Source organism: Podarcis erhardii (assembly GCF_964252035.2).
Source record: "Podarcis erhardii genome assembly, chromosome: 8".
Classification (NCBI taxonomy): Eukaryota; Metazoa; Chordata; class Lepidosauria; order Squamata; family Lacertidae; genus Podarcis; species Podarcis erhardii.
In genome coordinates this window covers 24890900-24915010 of record NC_138499.1, presented here as the reverse complement: position 1 = coordinate 24915010, position 24111 = coordinate 24890900, and the positions used below count along the sequence as shown (strand labels likewise).

The 24111-nt window shown below is 44.1% G+C and overlaps 1 protein-coding gene across 1 annotated transcript in view; it reads left to right on the top strand.

Annotated features, from left to right (window-relative positions):
* Positions 1-24111, top strand: part of LAPTM4B (lysosomal protein transmembrane 4 beta) — a 53813-nt gene that overhangs the window by 951 nt on the left and 28751 nt on the right. The window contains exon 2 of the mRNA XM_081874733.1: positions 23482-23593. Coding sequence (XP_081730859.1) covers positions 23482-23593 — 112 coding nt within the window. The remainder of the gene's footprint in view (positions 1-23481; positions 23594-24111) is intronic.

The following is a 24111-nucleotide window of genomic DNA, read 5'->3' as shown; positions in this document are numbered from 1 at the left end:
ACCTGCCACCCTGCCAGAGAAAGGACAAGTCTTCTTCACCTCTGCCCTTCGGGGGGGGGGGAGGGCACGGCAAGGATGGAGAACCTGTGGCCCTCTAAATGTTGTTGCCCAGATGGCCAGTGCTCAGGCATGATGGGAGTTGGAGTCCAGGTTCCCTGTCCCTGCCCTGCCAAGAGGGGACAGGTGAGCCAGTGGAGGGAGAAGTGACTTTTTCTGGCAGCAGTCGCTTTCCTGTTTGCTATGTGCCGTCCAGAGGGGAAGGCGGGAGTGCAAAAAGGCAGTGACTGCTCCTCCCACACCTTTGCACGCCCGGTCACAGCAGGTGGGATTAGATGAGCACCGGCTGCAAGCTGCCACTACCTTATGTGCCAGACTGACACCTCCTTCTCTACCTGCTTGCCCTCAGTCTCTTTGTAAGCCCAGCCTGAACTTCTGCTTTACTGGGAGAGCAGGCTGGTGGAACCTTCCAGAGAGAACATGCATACAAGAAGCAGCCAACCTCTTTACTTTTTTTCTTGCACACAATCCCTGAGCAACCTAGCTGGGCTCTGTCCTCCTTGCTGTGCCACTGAAGAAGGAAGAGGAGGCAGGCAGGCAGCAGCTGTTGCTGCCACTTGCTCACCTGTGGTCTCCCAGTGGCCAGCATGGCAGGCTCAGTCATACCACTGTACCTCCCAGATGGAGCATGCGGTTGAGAGGTAGTAGCGGCCATTTTCCGGGAGTCGACACACATTTTCCTGCTTGCCCCAGAGAATTATGGGAGCTATTGTACTCCTTATAGAGCTACAATTCCCAGGACCCTTAAGAAACTACTGTTCCCAGAATTCTTTGGGGGAAGTCATGTGCCTTAAATGTGTGGTGTGGATGTAGCCAAAGTTAAAGGAGTCCTCTTCCTTTTTTTTCCATCTGTGGTTGCTTTTCATGGGGTGGGTGGAATTGGATGGCCTTGTTACTGAAGTCCGGCTTACTGGTGTCAGAGTGTTTCATCTCTAAATAAATTTACAGAAAAATGGTATCTTTAAAAAATATCCCAACATGGTGGAACGTTTTGCTGTCCAATAGGGGCCCAACACATTCCAGCCAGCCCAGCACTCGTAATCTCAACAGGAGCATTAAGTTGATCAGAGAGAAGAAATTTTGCACTTCGGAAATAGTAATATTGAACATAATTTATTAACCTTTGAGGTACTGCATCTAGTTTAACAGTAAGGACTACGGTGGAGAAGTTGAACCTACCTTTTGTAGCACCTAGTTCCAAGTTTAAGCTGTGACGTAGTTGGTCAAGTCTCTTCCTATCCCCATTTTCTATCAGCCAAAAGGCAATTTTAATGACACACTTCCTTGTTTGCTTTGAAAATTGTTGGAATAAAGATTGTAAAACGCTTTGTACAGTGAAGTGCTACATAAATAATAAATGGTAGTAATTGACACTTGCAACTGATGGGCGGTGTAGTCCAGCAGTATTTGGAGGTGATACAGGTTTCCCGCACCTGCTATATTCATGATGTTATTTCTGTGACTGCAGATTGTTTTAACATTGTGTTTTAATGTTGTAACCCACACTGGGACCTTAGGGTGAAGCATGGGTACACAATAATAAAAATAATAACAGTATACATGTCCATTTGGAAGCATGCCCTGTTGACGTCAATGGGCCTCACTCCTTGGTAAATGTGTATTGGATTTAGACTGCTTTTTGGTTTTGTTGCCTGGTGCTTTCTTTTAAAGCTCCTGCAAACCATTTTGGATATTTTAATGGAAAAGTGGCGCATAAATATTTTCAGTGCATAAAAGAATAACACAGTTGCCCTTTGAATGAGCGTCTGGGTGTACATCGAAACCCTAAAATGTATTTTATATAATTAACTTTTTATTTCTATTCTTTGTATATCGTATTGTTGTTTTATTGCTATGGCCGATGGCTGACACAAATAAAGATTCATTCATTCATTCATTCTGAGTGTACATTTGAGCAGTGGCGTAGCGTGGGTTGTCAGCACCCGGGGCAAGGCAAGTAATTTGCGCCCCCTAACCTGCACGCCTGGCACCCCCCCCTCCACAGTGGGCGGCGACCCGGCGGCTCGGATCGGATTCGCACAGCAGTGAGAGAGAGTGAGTGAGCCAGGTAGCGGCAGAGAGCTGCGAGTGCGAGTGCCCCCCCCCAGATGTTGCGGCCGGCACCCCCCACGCTACGCCACTGCATTTGAGAACTTACTTGTAGTTGTGTGCCTGGGTCAGGAGTGGGGATCCTGTGGTCCCACAGATGATGTTGGACCACAACTTACCTCAACCCCAGCCAATGGGGCCAATGGGAAGGAGTGATAGGATCTGTATGCCAGCAGCATCTTGGAGTCACAGGTTCCCCACCTCTGGTCATCGTGGTACCATATGCTGTATAAAAGTCCAAAGGGAAATGAGTGGAATTTTTTCAGTTTTTCAGCTCTTATCTTTCTATCATTTTTTAAATAGTATTCCTATATACCAGGCATGTCAAACTGCTCAACAACTTTGATGAAGGCTCCCCCCCAAAAGCTCAATCCAATGAGTAGATCACTGCCAGTTTTTTGTAGTGGAAGTAGTTCACAGTCTCTTGGGAGTTGGACCTGCCTGCTGTATACCAAGATGTTCTAGACTGGGGAGGGGCGGGGAATTGGTGCATAATAAGCAGTTACACTTGCTTTCCATTTCTCAGCTCTTAGCGCACAAAAATGGTGGCATGTACTTCATTATAATTCCCTCCCCCAACCAAACTTCCTTCCCTACACCACTATATTACTATTATTATTACTACATTTATATCTTACCTTTCCTCCAAAGATCTCAAGTAGTATTCATGCTTTTCCTTCTCCCCATATAAGCCTCACAACAACCCTATGAGGTTAGGCTAAGCTGAGAGACATTGACTGGCCCAAAGTCACCCAGTGAGCTTCATGGCTGGGCGGGGATTCGAACCCTGCTTTCCCAGGTCCTAATCTGACACTCTAAATACTACAGCATGCTGGCCGTGTGGTTTGGAAAGTGCCAAGCAACAAGCCATATGGGTGGCAGATTCCATCACCCTGCCTTTGGTAACTGCACAGTAGCTTCTACTGCAAAATACTCAGAAGTTAGCCCTGTTGGCTTCAGGATCCTGAGGCTGCAATGCTATGCACACTTACTTGGAGCAAAAAAGCAGAGGTCTGCCCTGTCTGTTGCCATCTTCTCTCTGTCTCTCCACGCTCATGCTCCCTTCCATTATCCTGGCTCTTTGCCTCCTGTGTTGGCTCTCTGCCCTTTCTCCCTGTAGTTCATGCTACTTTTGTGGAGGGATGCTGACTTCAGCAGCTAATGCTGCTTTTCAGAAGAGGAGTTTATTTCTGGAGAGCTAACACCCTAAAGCGATGTATTATTAGCAACGTAATTCTTTATAAGATACAGTAATTCCCTGCGGCTGCCACTGTTTGTAAAGCCCACAGGCAGTTTCCTTGACAGACGAGCCACAAAGTATTTCGAAGTGCAGTACAAAATGGAGTATATGAACTGTAAAGAAAATGCACAATTGAATCCGAGGTGCTTTTAAAAAATAAATGATAAAGGAACTTCTTATTTTTTTTAATGTTTGAAATTTTGTGTTTTGAACACCACAGCATGTTTGCATTTGTCTTTAGCAGGCTGCTGTGAAGATGGATTAACCACATGGCAATATAAATTAAGATGAAGGTTGTTTCCCCAAAACTATTTGAAAGGAAAGGATCTAGCCTGGATAGCTCAGTTGGTTAGAGTGTGGTGTTGATAACACCAAGGTTGCAGGTTTGATCCCATATGGGACAGCTGCATATTCCTGCCTTGCAGGGGGTTGGACTAGACTTCAGGGGTCAGTAAACTTTTTCAGCAGGGGGCCGGTCCACTGTCCCTCATACCTTGCAGGGGGCAGGACTATATTTTGGGGGAAAATAATAATGAATGAATTCCCATGCCCCACAAATAACCACACATTCTGCTCATGTAAAAACACACTGATTCCCAGACTGTCTGCGGGCTGGATTTAGAAGGCAATTGGGCTGGATCCAGCCCCCGGGCCTTAGTTTGCCTACCCATAGACTAGAGGATCTTCAATGTCCCTTCCAACTCTACGATTGTCCGCCCCTAATCCGTCCCAGACCAGTTGAGAAGCAGTCATAGCTCATTAGCAGAGCAATGCTTTGCATACAGACTGTCCCAGGTACAAAGCCTGGTATTCTCACTTTTTAAAAAAGGAATAGTAAAAAGCAGTAGAAATACTGCCTCTCTAATCCGGCCTTTTGTTTGAGTAGCACCCCAAAGCCAACTTTCCAAAATGCTGGGGAGGGAGAAGGAGGAGGGGTAAGGGACGTTTGCCTGTTAATAATATAACGAGCATAGCTTAGTGCCACTTGTTCTGCATCTTAATGACATTTCCTCAGATGATCATTGCAAGGCAGATGCCTAATCTTTCAAAGCCATCTAAGCCAGCAGCCATGCAATTAACGGAGGAGGGAAGGTCTGTGTGTGGGTATAACCTAGCTATGACCACACAATGGAACCTCCCATGTTCGGAGCCAGTACATCTGAAAATACCAGGTGGTGGGGGCACACAAAAGCAACACTGGTTGATTTGTGTTGGGTTAGGCATTTGGCAATGGGCGAGAGCAGCCTGGGAGGGACCCTTCACATTGTGTTGCTGGGTAGGGAGGGAATAATCCCCATTGGATTCAATGGGACATTATTGGCAGTAGAAATATATAGGCTTGGAGATGATGATGATGATGATGATGATGATGATGATATATTATTATTATTTATACCCTGCCCATCTGGCTGGGTTTCCCCAGCCACTCTGGGAAGCTTCCAACAGAATATTAAAATACAATAATCTATTAAACATTAAAAGCTTCCCTAAACAGGGCTGCCTTCAGGTGTCTTCTAAACATCTGGTAGTTGTTGTTCTCTTTGACATCTGGTGGGAGGGTGTTCCACAGGGCAGGCGCCACTACCAAGAAGGCCCTTTGCCTGATTCCCTGTGACTTAGCTTCTCACAGTGAGGGAACCGCCAGAAGGCCCTCGGTGCTGGACCTCAGATTCCAGGCAGAACGATGAGGATGGAGACGCTCCTTCAGGTATACTGGACCAAGGCCATTTAGGGCTTTAAAGGTCAGCACCAACAGTTTGAATTGTGCTCGGAAATGTACTGGGAGATATGCAGGGCAGAAGGGAAATCACTTTGGATATGCTCAGCAGCACTCCTCTTAACTTCGCATAATGAAAGGACCAAGTCAATAGTCTTGGGGTGCAATATGAAATATACATAGCACCTCATTAGGTCTGGAGAAGTCTGCTACATCCTGCTACGCTCCATTTGTTTATAAAATGTCTTACCCACTTTTCATTATAAATAGCAGGGAGCAATACCAATAAAATCATTCAGTAAATAGCCAGTAAACCAGGCAAAAGCACATACACAGTGAAATAGCTTTTTAAAAAAAAGTACAGCAGGGACACATCCTGGGTTAATAAAAGCCTGTGCGAATTGCACCAAAAGCTTATTCAGAGTGGATTCTTCAGTACAGTAGTGGCATCTGTATCCACCATAAGACTTTGGATGAATACAGACTTACTGCATTAACATTAAACCAGGTTTAATGTTTTAGCTTCTGCTTAAATCCTGAAAATGTCTACCAAGAAATACACTTTTTAAAAAAGAAAAAAAGCCTGAGGTTCATTTGAGAGCAATATGCCACATGGGAATTGGAAATTCAGCAACAACTTACTTAGTTCTGGAAGTCAACAGGGAGGAAAAAATAGTTGGAACAGACCCAGTTTCTGTTAGGGTTTGGCATACCTTGTTGGCATTTAGAATAATCTACTTCCCAGAAGCCAGTGACGACATTTTTCTGGGATTCGCAGTTAAAACCGACTATTGTGTTTGCTGCCTTGTGTAGAAGAAGATCAAGCAGGCGTTGGAGCCAGGACTGCTCAGGACTTTGCATTTCAGCAGTGACATCATTGAAGATTGCAGTTGGATTTACTCATTGAACTTTTTCCTTTTTTTTAAGCCTTGGGAAGCAACTGTAGATTTTGAAGATGAAATTGACTTTAAGACATTCCAACTAAATAATAGGAAATTATATATACGCAAGACTAAATTAACAATAACATTTTCAAAATCCTATAGAACCATTGGAGTCCCATTCACTTTAAAGTTAATGGGAAATTGATTTAGCATTTTCAATTAATATACGAAAGCTAAACAAAATCGTTGGCAGGCACATGTGATAGTGTATAGAATATTTATAGGGTTGGGAGAGAGCCCTCCTCCTGTCTGTCTCATTTTGTTAATGCATCTCTGTTGTAGTTGTAAAGACTTAACTTTATGTTGTAAAAGGTTTTCTGAAGCTTTTTCTAGAATGGCACAAGTTTACAACCTTGCAAATGTAGATGGAATGTCTGGCTTGAGAGCAACTGGCCTCAAGACCCCTTTCTAAAAAAGCTTTTACAAATATTTATGAATGAACATTAGAGATGTAAAATAGGGAGGTGATGGTCACATTTGTATGAAATAGGGAGATTAGGGTTAGAGTTATACTGCACTTTTAGCATGATTCATGTCAAGAATATCTTTTAGTCTGGAATGAATCTATTGTGAATAGAACTATTTTGAAAGCAAACGTGTCTTAGTAAAAAAATAGTTTGACTTACAAGTGTGTTATATGTAAAAGCATAGACAAACACACAGAACTTCCATGTATAAACATCCTAAAACTAATTCAAGGAGACTAGTCTTTACTCTTGGAAGGGTTATAAAAATTTTTGGAAGGGTTATAAAAAAAATGGCCTTTCAATTAATCATTTTTATGAGAGCAGCCTAACTAAAGCCGATCAGGGTTGTTCAAGATATAGGTAACAGAATAGAGATATCGGAATCCCATTTATTAGACTGGTGTTTCGATTGTGTATGTGCAGTGGGAATATGTTTGCAGAATCTCAGATGGCAGCACAGAAAATTTTGAGCACTGTTTCTGTAGCAGTACAGAGCAGTTGTTGAGAAATGTTTGTTTTAGCAGTTAGAATCTGCAAAAGTGGGAGTGGTGGCAGGGAAGGAATAAATTGGAGGGCTAAGGATGGATCACCATGGGTACTGAATACCAAGCCACATTGTTCAGGTATTTCAGAGTTGTCTGATGAGACTCTTGTCACTAAAGAAAGACACCCCAGTAGATCTTTTAACATATCTATTTAGTTCTAAGCCAAATTAGGCCAGGAGGCTGCCTTATATCAAATCAGACAATTGGTTCATTCAGGTCAGTGTTGTCCATTGTTTGACGGACGTCTTCCAAGTCCAGCCTGCAGGTGCCAGGATTGAACCTTGATCCTTCTATACCTAAGGCATGTGTTTATCACTGAGTAATGGCCCATCTCTTCTGCTACAAAGTTACGCTCAAAATATGGATAGCTGTGAAATTGAGAATGGTGTCCTATATAGATTCTCCTGGATAGAAGACTGCTAATGCAATGAATTTAAAAGAATGCTGTGGAGTAAGCAGATGGGATAGTCAGTCTGTCTGGCTATGACCACTCAACTAGAAAAGCTTGTGCCTTCTCTTTATTTTATGAATCACATTTAGGTCCCACCATTGTTCTGCAGAGTTCATAGTGGTGTAAGTTTCCTAGGCAGTCTCCCATCCAGATGCTGTACAGCCCCAGGCCTGCTTAGCTTAAATGAGGTTGCTGCATCGCGTGCCTTTAGGCTAGATTTGCCAGTATCCTCCCTGGGCTTCAAGTGGATGCCATAGTTCACCCTCACTCTGGAATTCTTGTGCCCTTCTCAGTCCTGCCTTTCTGTCTTTGTCACCAACGAGCATTGATTACTATCGCTGCCTGGCCAGTAACAGTACCTGCACTTTGTGTCCTGGCAATTATATAGCAACAAATGCTATTGTCTTTCCGAGAGAAATCGGATAGTGTCTGCTTTGTCTTCTGTCTGCATGTACAGCATGCAGAACAACTGTCCCAGGCAAATTTTTCCATTAAGTGAATTTCTAGAGGTGGTTTTATTCCACAAAAGAACCTAGCCCCACCCCTCTTTTAAAGATCGTGGGTACAGGGTTCAGTGCTTCTCTGACTGGGGTGAATGTTGCGCCATGAAGGCACATTCTGAAATGTTAGTGCACAGGCATTTTTTTTTAATGGATTGCTTCCTCTGAGCCTCATGGTTCTCCAGCTTTGGCCAACATCCAAATGTTGTATTGCTACTCCCAGACCATTTGGAAACATCGCAGACTGTGTCAGACCGTTGGTCCAGCTAACTCAGTAGTAGTCTCTACAGTGGCTCCTCAGGGTTTCAGATGGGGGGGGGCCTCTCTCAGCCCCACCTGGAGATGCCAGAGATTGAAGCAGATGCTTTGCCACTGGACTATAGCCCTTCCCTATACTGGCTGGGGCTGGGGAGGGGTGTAGTCCGAAACTTCTGCAGGGCACTAGGGCAAAGGCTGTCCTGGAGCCAAATGGGCAGCCAGCAGCCCACGAGCCACATGGAGCCCTTGGCTTAATCTCACAAGGGTGGGAGTCTCTGTCAAGGAGAGCCAGTGTTGGACTGGGACCTGGGAGACTATTCCTATTCAGCCATGAAACTCACTGGGTGACCTTGGGCCAGTCCCTGCCTCTCCGAGCCCAACTAACTTTGTTGTGGGGATGAAAAGTGGAGGGAAACAGCCATGCATGACATCTTGAGCTCCTTGAAATCAAAGGTGGGATAGAAATACAAAAAATAAATAAAACAATAGAAGGATGCTTGGGCTTAGGGATGAGGGAAGATGGAGCCATGGGAGGGGAAAGGAGGCTTTCTACATGCAACCAGACTTCTAGTAAAAAGCAGTCTGCCCTTTTCTTTGCCACCCACTGGGTTCCCCCAGTAGTACACTGCCAGCAAATTTCATTTAGCAAATTTCCCCCTTTTCCCCACATCCCTTTCCCCCATGTGACTACTGTGCTGCAACAGAGCACCGAAGATCGTACTTTTAAATCTCTGTCATGTGAGCACACATGATTATCATATCCCTTTTTCTGTTCTCTGTCTTGGACTTTCTGACAGCTGAAGGTCCCATGCTCCTTTCCCACTGCTTGCTTCTTAAACTTACTTTTTTTAAAAAAAAGTTTCATGGATGGCATAAGCTTATTTTCATCTAACTGGTCACAATTCCTGGAATGTCCATGGGAAAGACACTGCACTGCTCTGGTTGGGAGGCTGCAGAATAGCTGCCACAAGTTGTTGTTGCTTTCGTTGTTTTTTGTTCTTTTGAAAGCAAGGAACAAAATACTCCATGGCCACCTTTTAAAGTTAAGCAAGCTTCTACCTCCCAACAATGTTGGGGAATTTCCCCCTGCTCCTGATCTTCAAAGGCATCTTCGTCCTCCCATGAATGCTCCAAAAAAGCTGGCCTGCAAGACTTTGCCTCGCTTTTCTGGAGATGCTTCAGCAGCTCTTTGAGGGCCCCACACCTAGCGCAGAAGCAACCTGTGCCAAAAGGAGCTGTCCAGCAATTCAGCTTGAGCTTCTTCTTCTCTTGCAACCATGGAGGGTGCTCCTGCTCATGTTTAATTTGAAAGGGAACACAATAAGGTCCATGTGGCTGGGGGAGGGGGGAGGAAATCAATCACTTAGTCAGATGTCATATGGGTGTAAGAACAAGAGCAGAGCAAGTTGCAAAGTTTTGCATTTCACGGCACCTTGACTCCTTTTTTTTGGTGCATGGAGACAGGGGGCAGTTCATAGCGATTCAAGGTTGAAAGCAAGACTAAACATGAAGTTCTTGATAGTGTGTGTTTCTACTTGTTTGAGACTTAGCTTGTGCCAGATCAGGCTGGTATCCTTCCCCTGTCTGTTTTTAAAAACAACTCTGTGCTACTGATTTTTCCCTCCCAATCAGGCCACTCTTCCAATGTTTTGTGAAGCACCCCTTCTCTCCTCCCTGCTTTTCTTAAACAAATTGGTGCCAAGTCTATTACCAAAGGCTTCATTTCCAATAGGAAGTTGCAGCTAGTATTATAAATTGCTCCTCCTATCCTCTTTCTATACTGAACACTGTTAAATTTGGGAGATTCTGCTCTTTGTACTTCAGGCATGATGTGAAGGCAGGAAGGAACAAGTAGTTCCAGTGCCTGGTGCTTCCTGTTCTTTTGCATTCTTCTTGTGTCCAAGATACAGTTTTCTCACCTTCCTCTCCCAAGATGATGCACAAGCTATCTCTAAATTGGGGCAGCTGAACCTAATGGGCCAGGAGATAGAATACTGGTTTATTTCAGATGTGAAGGGGGAAAAGGATAGGCAAATGTTTGTTTTTCCTCTGCATCTGAAATAGAAAATTACATTTCCAGATCCCTCTCTAGGTTTGTATAATACCTGCGGTCACATTTGGAAAGGCTTAACATTGATGCACTGATCAATGATGCATTGATGAATTGAAATGGCAAAATACACTTATAGCAATGTGAGTTGTGAATGGTGCACATACCTGACGTATGGAGATGGCCGTCCAATGCTTTCCCCATCATCATACATTGATATATATTGCAGGGAATCCTGACAGTTTCTAAACATGTGTACACCATTTTCAAATGTTAGCACCACAGTTGCATTTTGTTTTACAATTTGGGTTATTTTGTGCCTGAATTCGCAAATTAACGTGTCAACCATCCTTTCTCAACGCTGGAACATAGTGCTGTTTATAACCAGTTGTTTTTGTTTTGCATATCAGGGGACTCTTTGTGATTATGTTAACAATAATTAAATATTTACTTTGGCAATTGTGTTGAATAACAGCCTACCCTGCCAAGAAAGACTTGCAGTCCAAAAGGATAAGATGTGAAATGTTTGGATAGGCTCCATAATGAATCTGAAGGTACTACCATAGCTGGGGTTTTTATTTTAACCTGGAAGTAAGTTCCATGGGCAGCAACGAGGCTGACATCCATGTAAATGTGTGTAGGTGGGGATACTTGCAAAGGCACAACAATGTGATTCATCCAACAGCAGTCCTATCCTGCCACTCATGTCAATCAATGGAGGTACTTGGAATACAATATACATTTCAGAAGGAAGGAAACGCCATATCCTCCAGAAATTGTCTGTCTTTTAAAGTGAGCCAAGTGTCACGGTTCATCTACGGAATGCATGAAGCAATAAAAAGAAAAGAATGTTATTTGATAATTTGCAGTCTTTCCTGCACCACTGAACACAACTAGCTGCAACATCCACAGAAGGACTTCCAGGTCAGAGGGCATTACAGCCAGACACCTTCTACTTTGGAAACTGACAGCTGGGAATTGTTAAAACGGTTGTAGTGAACTGAAGGACAATTAATAATTATTATACAGTGGTACCTCGGGTTAAGAACTTAACTCGTTCTGGAGGTCCGTTCTTAACCTGAAACTGTTCTTAACCTGAGGTACCACTTTAGCTAATGGGGCCTCCCACTGCCGCCACCATGCGATTTCTGTTCTCATCCTGAAGCAAAGTTTTTAACCCGAGGTACTATTTCTGGGTTAGCAGAGTCTGTAACCTGAAGTGTCTGTAACCCAAGGCACCACTGTATAAAGATGTCTGGGCTTTGTTATAAGAGATGGAATGCAAATTTCGTCAGGGTTGGAATCACAGTTGGCAGAGGAATGTGGTGTGCCTGATATTTTTATGAGCTTAGTAGGAAGATGTGTTTGACTAAAAATGATACGTGTAGTGGATTTCTTCCATAACTACATCATTGTGATGTTCAAGGCCACTTTACTTGCTCATAGCAGCAGCTGCTGGGGAACCCATAAAAGTAATGTCCACAGGCCCATAAATTACACAGGCATTCCCTTGCCTTAACTTTACACATGCATAGAAAGCAAGTCATGTTCCCATAGGAAACATTATCAGAGCTGGGTGCCTGATTCGCAACAAGAACAAGTCACCTACTTTCAGGCTAGCTCAAGTCCGTTTTTTTCCTGCACCAATGTTCTTGACACATTCTTAATACAGTCTGAGGTAAGCATCTACATCTTCACATGTAGGCTATCAATCAAAGCACATACTATAATTTCTACTTTACCTGTCCCTTCTCAGATTTAAGGTATTTGGAGACAGATGGGTATATATATGGCTACAGCATGCAATTCCAGTGCATTATTACGGCAATCCCTTTTTAAAACTAGAATCATAAAGAGTATCTCTGAGAGACATGAAGTTTCAAATACAGTCTTAGACTAACAGCATTGAAGAGAATGCTGGACTTTTGTCTTTGCCTTGGGGTGGTAGAGCTCTTGCTAATGATCAGATGGAATTTAAATCTTTCTTTTTAAGGATTAAATGGCTCAAACCGCAGCTGTTTCTCACATAATTCTTTCCCAGTGTTATAGAAGACAGAATTTCTGCTGAGTGATGAAGTAAGCTGGACATTTTTTTAACGACTGTAGCATCTTTTTCTTCCTGTCTCCCCCTTCTTCCTTGAGATATGTGCATTCCTTCATCCAAATTGTTTCTTTTGAAGTTCTTGCAGCTAGTGGCGCGGATCAGGGACGGCGTCCAGGAGCACCGGAATCCCACAGGAGGGCTTTGTGCCTAGTGCCCCCATCCCCACAAATTCGGGGGTGGTATAGGGCACAGCAGGCAAGGCAGTCCCCCCCATCCGGGGGGGGGTAGGGAGGCTAATTACTCCCATCATAGCCTCCAAATTACCTCGTGTGGGTCGGAGAGATGTTATTGCCAGCCATCTTCCGATGCGCCCCCTAGTGGCCCCCTCATCCAGGGAGTTTTCTTGGCAGGGATACTGGAGTGGCTGCTCCAGGTGGATCACATTTGGTCAAAACTCTCCACTGTAACCTGTCCATCTTGGGTGGCCGTGCACAGCATAGCTTATAGCTTTTCTGAGTTACTCAAGCCCCTTCGCCATGGCAAGACAGTGATCCATGGGAGGCAGTTGAAGACAGGAGTGCCTGGCATGCTCTGGTCCAGGGGGTCACGAAGAGTCGGACTAAACGACTAAACAACAACAACAAAAGCAGAACTCTGGCTCGGGCTTATTTCCTGCCCGCAGTAGAATCTGGCTTGGCATGGGTCTCTCCATTTTAAAAATATGGTACAAATTCACCTTTTAAAAAAGAAAAGGGGATTTTAAAAGAAGGATACACAGGGCAAAGACTAGGTGGTGGGTCAGTGGGTGTCGCTTGTCCAGAAAAAAAATCAGAATTTACAACAAGAAACCTTAGGAAGCAAAGTACAAGCAGTGCTTGGTATAGGATGTAGGTTTCATTGTCACCTCTGTGCACAATTATCAGTAATGGATTGTGAGAAAAAGCTGCTGATATGATGCAGCCTTCACCCAATTTGCATCAAGTCACGATTGCTGCTGCCATTTCTCCTGATGAAGAATCAATATGTCTGCTTGACTCTAGTGATTTGTGGCTAGAGGTCCTGGCTAAAGGTCACCGCTGATCTTCCTTTGATAGCCAGCCTGGGATTAGCATGTTAAAGCTTTGTAAACTTGTTGAAGAGATGGACGTCAGAGGAAAAGCAGTTAACTGTCTTAGGGAATACTGGGCATGCAGCATTGATGGGAAATGGTGACCAAGGAGTATAACTACCTTAGCAGCTGTCTCTCATCTTCAAACTTTGATTCACCTTTTTATGTATAAACACATGAGACATTTAAACCAGAGGCTCTTCTTATCTTTATAAAAGTCCAAGTAATTTATTCCAGGCCCCAACTTATTGTAGGGCAACGGTCTGGATTTCAACTTTCTACTCTTACATTTTTACTTTTGGGTAGCCATTTAAACATTAGAACTGAATGTTTATTGCTTGTCAGCTAAAGGACCATTTAAAGGCTCCACGGTGGTGGTGGTGGTGGTGATGATAATGGCAAAGGCTGCGGTGTTTGGAAGGCTTCAGCCCCTCCGAAGAAGAAGAAGAGTAGTTTGGATTTGATATCCCGCTTTATCACTACCCTAAGGAGTCTCAAAGCGGCTAACAATCTCCTTTCCCTTCCTCCCCCACAACAAACACTCTGTGAGCTGAGTGAGGCTGAGAGACTTCAGAGAAGTGTGACTGGCCCAAGGTCACCCAGCAGCTGCATGTGGAGGAGTGGGGACGCGAACCCGGTTCATCAGATTACGAGTCCACCGCTCTTAACCACTACACCCCACTGTCTCCTAATGCTACATTGCCTCCCCCACTTTGTGTTCCATGAATACGAAGGTGGCGGCAGGGGCAGAGCAAGGTGGGGCCAGACCTCCTTAAGTATCATCTCTGAGGGGGTTGACATTTGGCGTGCCGCCCACCCGCGACTCCCGCCTACCCCGAGCCATTGGGGGAAGGGGGGGAGCTGTGGCAGTTTGGCAGTGGCGTTCCTCCCTTCCCCCTTCGTTTTGACAGCCCTGCGGTCCCGGGCTGCTGGAGGAGGCATGTAGGCAGGCAGGGAGAGGAAGGGAAGGAGGCAGGCAAGCTCCCTCAACTCAGGACCCAAACCCTGTAACCCCCCGAAAAAAGTTCAACAACTTTAACCAACCCTCCCCCCCCCAAAAAAAAATCTCAGTAGCTTCTGCCATAGACAATGGGTAGATCACAGCCAGTGTTTTTATACCGTGAGTAGATCACAGTCTCTTGGGAGTCCAACTAGATTTCAGTGTAGGCAGGAGTGACAAGAAATTTTCTGCCCCGGGTACCACCTGACCTTGCTATGCCACTGGGTGGTGGAGCTGGATTCTGCCGTGAATTTCATCAGGTCTGTTGCAAAGGATGACACGTTGAGTGAATGCAAATTGTTACCTCACAACTGATCCTGCTTTGTGTGTTAAAAGCAGCTTAATGCACATGCAAGCGCTCCGTCCTGTGCCCTTCATGCTTCCCTACAGATATTATGGGTTGTTTCTGTTTACAACTAAAACATTCATAAACCACGATTTGCAGTGCCTGGTGCAGGGCACAGCCTTTGAGATGTGCGTCTATTTTTATTTCTGGCTCCTATTGAATGAGTTTCTTAAGCGTCTTTAAAGCACCCGGGATAAGGACTTTACATTGTAATTACAAAGGACGTTGTGGTTTTGAAAAGTCACATGCACCAGCTCTGCAGACTGTTTTGAAGCCAGATGAGAACCTGTCAGTTTTCGCTTTAGGGATTAGCAACCTTGGGGCAAGTGTGTGCCGTCTGCCATACATGCTGGCTGCTTCCTTTTGTATAATTAATGGATGCGAAGATAGGCTTCACTGTTAACTGAGAAGCATCTCATCAGTGTACTGCTGGCAGAATTTTTTTTCCAGGGGATTACATAAGCACTGAATATCATTAACTAAATCCTACTTTGTTTAATTAAGCTCCCAGCCAGGATGGTGAACTTAAATTTTAGCAGTGTAAATCTCAGATTCCTGCTGCTTCTCAAACTAGCTTCCATGTTCACAACCTATTCAAATGTGACACGGAGGCATTCTAACAAAAGGTTTACCAAATCCATAGTTATTGAACATTAAGCCACATTGTTCTGGCCTTTCAGAGCTCTCTGATGAGACTCCTGTCATTCGAGTGAGAGATGCCAATAGGAACTGTATTTTTGGCACGCATATGTGGTTCTAATCTGCGGTCACGGCTAGGAAATCTCCATAGCTCTTTGTGTTCCACATAGGAAGCTGCCTTATACCAGGTCAGGCCATTGGTGCATCGGGCTCAGTACTGTCTGCTCTGACTGGCAGTGGCTTTCCAGATAGCAGTCTCTCTCTCTCTCTCTCTCTCTCTCTCTCTCTCTCTCTCTCTAATTTTAAGGATTTTTTGCTTACATTTTTACATTCGTATCAACACAACAAAACTTTTATCTTTTGGGGGTTCTCAACCCCTGGACTTCCCCCCACCTCCTCCCTGGTTTCCCATCATTGCCTACTATCTTTTCTGACTCTTTATATCATTATCTAATTTTTTCATCTACCTTGTTTCAAAATTTACCCTAATTATATCACTGGTGCTATTCTAAGCCTGCTAATGTTTTAAAGTGTTTACAGTGCCCCTTGAGGTATTCTACAAAATTAATCCATTCTTTTTGAAATCTTTTGTCTTCTTGGTGTCTGATCTTCCCTGTCATTTTCGCCATTTCGACATAGTCCATCAATTTCACTATCCATTCTTCTTTCGATGGAGTTCACATAACATTCTCCCTGCTGTCGTCGCATACATGAATAGGACCTTTTTCTCTTTTGGGATTTCTTCTCCGATTATACCTAATAGAAAAGCCTCTGGGTTGTTGTTTTTTTTACTAAAAGTCACTTTAAACATTTTCTTTAATTCATTATATATCATTTCCCAATATGCTTTTGCTGGTTTACAGGTCCACCTCCTGATAGCAGCCTCTTCCAGCTGTACCTAGAGATGCCAGCAATTGAACCTGGGACCTTTTGCAATGCAAGACAAATGCTCTACCACTGCACTATGGCCTTTTTCCATTCCAAAATAATGCTTACCTGTGGGATCCTAGTGAGTTCATGTGCCTGACTGGTATATCCATCTCCTAATCTCTTCTATAGGAAGCTACATTTTACTTCTCCCCCTCCCCATTATTATAAATTTTATTAGTATTTTCCACACAACAACTACAACACAAAAAATATAGAAAAATAACAATACACAAAACACAAAAACCAACATTCAAAAAACCCCCCAAAAAACAAATCCATATCTTACAAGTTAATAATATAAACACTAAAAAGAAAAACATTGACTTCCACCAATCCCACAGCACCTCCTTTGCCTCTCATTGTGTCTTCCTGTTTTCCTGTTTTCCTTATCATCTCTATCCTAGCATCTAGATATAAATCCCTCTTTCTTATCCTTTCACTTCACAAGGTTATTCCAGACTCAGCTCGTTTCACTTGTTCTTTAGGCTGTAAGAATTGGGAATAGTGTGTCCAAATAAGCAATGTTTTCATCTCTCTGACTATGTATAGAGAGATGATACTTCAGATATGTATAGAGAGATGATACTTCAGATACTATGTATCTGAAGAAGTGTGCATGCACACGAAAGCTCATACCTAGAACTAACTCAGTTGGTCTTTAAGGTGCTACTGGAAGGAATTTTTTTATTTTATGTATAGAGAGTCGTTTTTCTGAACTGGGACAGCATACTCTCACATCTTCAGTGCTTCCCCCCACCCCCCAAGAGATGAGGTTTTTTAAAGCACTTACTGATTTATTTATTTTAATACATTAAAAACTCCAGATCCTGTAAAATTTAAAAACCTTTTCTGAGCAGGTTGTTTAGCAGAGATATTTGTTGTGGCTGGTGTGTACAGCTACAAAATCCCTGTCTTGTCTTGTCGTGCTCATAATGGAATCTTGTTCTGTGGCAAAATACACTTCCAACCCTTGGGGCACTGTCTTGAAACCAAAGCTACCCTCAAGAACAGAGAAACTGGCCATCCCTGTTTTAAGCAAATGGAAGTTGCAGAGTGCCCTCACCTCTTTACAGAAATACTCCTGTTCATAATGCCAGCCAGTCAGCCTCACCCTCTTCCATGATACTTCATTACATCCCCACCCACCCAAGTTTTCTCATTCAGTTTTCTGATACTCAGAACATTCTGTGGCTTCTGAGTATGCTCATTCTGCATTGGGCAGGTTTCAGTGTTGATTTTTGCTCTGCTGTTTTTTAAAGCGAACTTTCTCAAGCCTTAGGGTTTGTCTCTCAGTGGTCCTGTTGGTATTTGCCACCCGAGTTCCCTGTTACAAGAGATGTGTGTGACTTTGCATCCATGTCCGTAGCTGGATGCAGTTGAAGGGACATAGTTTGGAGTTGACCGAGCAGGTCAAACACCTGACCAAGCTGGGTTCTGCTTGCTACCATTTACATATTTGTAAAAATGTATACATCCAGCCCCTCATATCCAAGGGTAGGTCAAACAGTGCTGCTTTTGTTGTGTGATTGATCACCCGAACTAGACACAGCACATCTGAAATAACAGATCTTGTATATCTCATGCTTTGGTGAGTCTTCTGAGACGGTTATTAGTTACAGATTTGTAACTTAAGCATTTTGCAGCAGACAAATGGAATTGCTAAACTACATGCTCAGTGATTTGCTCAAGCTTGATCCTTTATGTAACCACAGTATAAGTCACCTTATTTTGCCTAGCATGCAGGCAGAACACTCAGCCTCCTTTGGGTCAGTCAGCCTCCTTTAATCCATTATGTGCTAATACCGTCTGCCTGCTTGTTTGCCTGTGTGCTTGTCTCCGCTATTTCTGCCCTTCTGTGATTTATCTTTTCTTTACTGATTTCTTAAATCCTTTGAGACTGTGAATATTGCTTTTCCTGTTGGCATTTCCTGTTTATAATCACTAGTGCTGATTTAGGCTATGATGTTCCACTATGGACGTTGGCCAGAGACTGCCATTTTGAGTTTTAGCACCATCCAGAAACCTGCATATTCTTCTAGATGAAATGCTGAAAGAATCCCATGCAGCATTTAGGCTGTTTGAGTACCAATACTCCATTGCGTATTTTCTTTTTGCAACATGAAGAGGTAAAGCAGCCTTCCTTGTTCCAGGGTTGTTGTTTTTTCATGTGTAGGATTCAGATTCCAAAGAACCACACTGCAAACTATTTCCAAGTAAGCTGCATCATGTGATAGAGAAAGGAACTTGCTTGAATTTCCATTTGCTTTCAAGTAAGCATTCCTGCTTCCCTTTCCAAATGCTTTCCTGTTAGCAGAACTACTTGCAAGTACTAGGCGGCCATTTCAAAGATAAGCTTCTTGAGAACAATTTGTAGGGAAGTTAAATACTTACCACTGTAATAAGTAGTCCACCTGTACTTGACAGCATTCTTCGGGATGTGGTACAGATGATGCTAGTAATCTCTATGGTCCATGTATGGCTACCATTGCTTTGGGTTCCAGGGACACTAGCCAATTGTAGAGAGGGCATCTTTTTGTCCTCTTTCCATGAGTTCACTAGAGTATGTGCACACAAACGCCTCAACATGCCACAAAACTCAATATAACACCTATTTAACCTGTTCTGTTGGATTCGTTAGTTCTAGCTCAGTTGGTAAAGCATGAAACTCTGAATCTCAGGGTCATGGGTTTGAGCCCCACGTTGAGCAACAGATTCCTGAATTGCATGGGGTTAGACTAGATGACCCTCGTGGTCCCTTCATGTACGATTCTATGAGGATGTATCTGTAAAGAAGAGGTAGTATCCAATGAAATTGTCATGCTGGCACAATGAAAATTCCCCACCCTCTCCTCTCCCTCTGTGTCTGCCAGATCTACTCAGGAAGCGTGGGGGGAAACCCAGAACAGATTTGAAGGATACGTGATGGGGAGGGGGCAGTTCTGATGTATAAGGAGAAGCCCTCGTGCAAATATATGGCGACCTTTTTGGATATGCCCCAACGCTTTGTTCTGTGCAGTAGCTTAATGATGATCCCTTTTTGTGTGTGAAACAGTTTGAATGGTGTGACTTCTTTATAATAAGGGCTGAGCATTCTGCCACCCCCCTGGTCATTACACCAGTCTTTTCCACAGAGCAGTTAGTAATGGCACCTGAACTCAAATCACAGTATGGTGCACGAGGGTTTACACCTGGTGATTCAGACTCTGGTTAACCTCTTTCTTCATTGTTCCTGTGAAGTGCTTCTTGACACAAAACACCTCAAGGTGAACCCTTTCAGAATAAGAATCATTCATGTGGATCTCTTCCATTGTTTTCCTACAAAAATCAGTTTATTATCTAGGCTTGTGATGCATAGAATGCTACTCAGAGGTCGGTGGATAAATCAGCAGTAAATATGGTAATCACAAATCCAAGCTTATCTCTTGCAAATAGCAGAAACATGGCATTGAATATTCTGTCATGTTGAGGGAAATGATTATAGCGTCTGCTTCTTGTTCTCCAGTAGTGTCTGAAACAGAACTTTTTTTATTGTTCCTTTTCCTCCATTGTTGCATGTATTGTAAAGGTGTGTGAAACAGTGTGGGAACTGCTTGTCCATCCCCGTTTTTCCTAAATTATGTGATGTCCTGAAGTCGCTTTTAGGTTCAAATGGCATGTTAATGTCAGTAAAGGCTGAACCCACTGAATGGGGCATGAGAAGCTGAAACTCATAAATATTTCTGCCCAGTGAGGTACTTTGTGGTTCTTCGTGCTTAAAGCAGAACTGAGGTAGCTCGAACTTTCAAACTAGGTGTAACAATAGGCCCACTTGCTTAAATGTCCATCTGCCACAAAACTATATTACATGGGGATGGCATAGATAGATCTTTGGCATAGTGGAGGGTGTACAGGTGAGAGGGCTAATGAACTCTTCCCTGCCTGCAAAACTTACCTCCCTTCCCCATCCCTGCATTTTTCTGCAAAGTAGAGTACCAGTACTAGAAATTAACTCAGCTGAGCAAGAAAAGCAGTTATGAGAAGGGTCTAGGTCACCTCACTGTAAACAGATTAAGGTCCGATGCTGGGGTGACATTGAGCCAATAACCACAGCAGAGCGGAGAAAAGTATATTTTATTCAGACTGCAGTAAGATGGTACAGGATTCAAAAGCCTATACACCTCCTGGGTGTCCATGAAATGTTTTTATACACGTTGCTTACATCGAGCCATCAGGAGGGTAAATTGTGGTTATATGCTGATTGGTTATGAAGCGTTGGCGTATGCATTGGCATAGATTCACAGTATTTGCACATGATTCGGCTTTTTGCACATGTTCTTCAGTTCTGCGGTGTATTACTTCTTTATTTCCACTATTGTTACAGGGAAATGTTCTCCTCGCTGTTCCTCAACAGTACATTCCAAAGGAGGAGGTAGCGACTGAAAAAGCACAGCAAGCAATGCGTGGCTCTATTGCCTCAGGGACAGTGGCTGCTGGCTTAAAATGGCGTTTGTCTGGTTCTGATCCTCTTCATCCCCCGTGGCGTGTTTTACTCTAAAACTCAGATATTGCCTCCTCACTGTACAGCATTTGGGTCAGGTTCAGGCAAACGGCTCTGCTGGTGTCATGTGTAGATCTGAGTTTGTCATATGCCACAGTGACCAGTCCTTGGCTGGCAGCCATGAATTTAGGAGCTTGGGTGACTTGGCTGTGATTGGTCTCGCTAGGCCTCGTACCACAGGCAGCCACGTATGGTTTCCTAGCAACAGCTTAGGGCAAGCTCTCATTGACTCCAGCTCATCAACATTTTTCAGATTAGGAATTTGTGAATTGGAACATTCACAAGAATCCCAGTTAGGATTATTATTTCCTCCCGGTCATTTAGATTCCTAGAACTAAATAAAACTATAAATAGGGATTTTATAATCCACATGGACAGGATTACTGAGGCAGCATGAATAACACATTGTTAGAGGTGAGTTTTATTTCTGACTAGCAATATGCCAAGAGTAATGGCTGGCCAGGGTATGTATGGGGGGGGGGGACATACCGTATTTATCGCCCTATAGGACGCACCGGCCCATAGGACACACCTAGATTTTTTGGGGGGAGGAATAAAGGGGAAAAAATTATTTTTCCCCCCAGGCGCGGGGCTGGGGCGGGGGAAGCCCGAGCTTCCCCCTCCCCCAGCCCCCAGAACGGGACCCAGAGCCATGCCAAAGCTGTGTGCAGCTTTGACATCGCTCTGGGAGCTTGCAGGGCTGGGGGAGAGGGAAGCCCCCCACCAGCCTTCTAACCAAGTCGGGGGACAGTGGGAAAGGCGTGCTGTGACTTCCCACTGTCCCCCGAGTTTGCGGGGCTGGCGACGGGGAGGAGCAGGCTTCTCCCCCCCGCCAGCCTTCTAACCAAGTCGGGGGACAGTGGGAAAGGCGCGCTGTGCCTCCTCGCTGTCCCCTGAGTTTGTGGGGCAGGCGACTGGGAGGAGCAGGCTTCTCCCCCCGCCAGCCTTCTAACAAAGTTGGGGGACAGCGGGATGGCAGCGTTCCGCCTCCCCGCTGTCCCCCGAGCTTGCGGGGCTGGCGGTGGGGATCTCCTGAAGCCTGGAGAGCGAGAGGGGTCGGTGCGCACCAACCCCTCTCGCTCTCCAGGCTTCAGCGAAAGCCTGCATTCGCCCCGTAGGACGCACACACATTTCCCCTTCATTTTTGGAGGGGGAAAAGTGCGTCCTATAGGGCAAAAAATACGGTAATAAAAATCCTGCCACGCAGGGTGAGGGCAGCAAACAGTCCTTAAAATGTGTCTCCTTCTGCTTGTGCACCTTGTGTTAAACTGTGATTTAGTGCAGGGGGTGAGGAACCTTTTTCAGTCTGACGGCCATTTGGCTAACCTGCAGTCCAGGAATCCTGCCCTGGGTGGGTTTGATCCAGGAGCAATCTGGTTAACAGACAGACGCACTGATCCATTGCACCACAACAAATGTCCATTTACTTTTCACATTCCTCTCTGACCAGGAAACCAAGAAGCATCATGATAAGAGTTAGTGGGTGCATTCTCACCAGGCGAAAACACACAATGCAGGCGTGAAAGCGAAGTTGGTGAGGGGCGTGGCCTTGGGAAGGGGTGTGGCCTAGAGAGAGTCCCAACGACCCCAAATAGGCTTGGAGTGCCCTGAGATTCCCATCGCTGGTTTAGCAAGACAGTCAGATGCAGCCCTTATTGGGCGCAGGCTGTTTTTAAAATACATATACAGTACAGGTCAGAGAGAGAGAGAGCACACATTAGGAAAAGAAGCCAGCGGATGTTTTTGTATGGCTGTGCTGAAATGTTCCCCAGTGTTCAGTATCAAAAAAACAAACTATCGCACCAAGAGAGGTTGTCGATAGGATGTTCCTAGAATTTGCCAAATGAAAATTTCTATTGAAATGCTTCCCAGCTTTATATCCCTGACTAACATATTGCTGATTCTGCACCTCTATTGTTGTTTTTAATATGTGATATTTATTGATTTTAATATGGAATATTTCTACCTCACCCGCCTTCATAAAATCAAAGTGGCTTCCAACCATTAAAGCAGTGTCTGCCCCTGGCTAGCATGTCTTCCCTCATGTGTTTGGCCCTCTAGCCTTCTCTATCTGGTCCTTGAGACACACAGGTCACCTAAACACAGAGTGTCGAGCCAGGAGTATATATGCAGATACTGCTTTTAATTATTGGTAGCTGTTTAGATTTTATGAAGGCTTGTGAGATATAAATATTCTATATTAAAATCAATAAATATTCTATATTAAGAACCAGAATTTTTCATACCTAGTGCATAGGAAGAAGACTGAGGGAGAAGTGTCATCCTATCAACATCATTCTCATGGTTTAACAACAGAAAATATTGTTCGAGTCCTGCTTGTGTGTTTCACATAAGCAGCACTTTGTTGGCCACTGTGAGAACAAGATGCTGAACTAGATGGGCCATCGGCCTGATCCTGCAGGCTCTTCTCATGAGATATTGTTTCTTCTATTTACTTCCATGAAATGCTGACGACGCTTAACATCAGAATGTGTTCATTTTTGACCTTTTACTTTCCCAACTTCCTTTCCTTACCCAGATCATCAACTCAGTGGTTCTGCTGATTATACTGAGCGCCTTGACAGACCCCAGCCAGTACCACTTAACAACTGCTGAATTGGGGGGTGACATTGAATTTATGGACGATGCCAGTAAGTATACGTCATTTCATTAGTAATTTACAAGCAGATCCCCATTAAATTGAACTGGTATTGTGCCAAGACAGCACTTTGAGAACCAGGTTTAGAATTTGCACAAAAAAGAAAGCCTTCCTCTTTTTAAAAAATAAAAAAATCTTTTGACAAATAAGCGGACATTAAAGATGAGTTTTGCGGAGAAGACTGCAACTGAAGCTGATTTATTGAAACCGGCTACCTTGTCTTTATTCTTGGAGATAACCTTGACAATGAAAGTCAGTGTAGGTTAATATAGCAGTTGAGGGAGGAGTTCTCCAGGTGCACACATTTTTTAAATGCTCTATTAGGCTCAACACATTTTGGAACAAATCCTTTTTTGGAGACAGTCTTCGAATAACAATTTTCAATCTGTTTTGTGAACTACGGTTGCTGCTTGCAAGTGGTCACATGGAAGAAGCCATTCTAGCAGGCTGCCGTTGAGGGAAAGGAAGGAAGCAAGGTCATTCCACGGACCTTGTTCTGCCCTCCCTCCT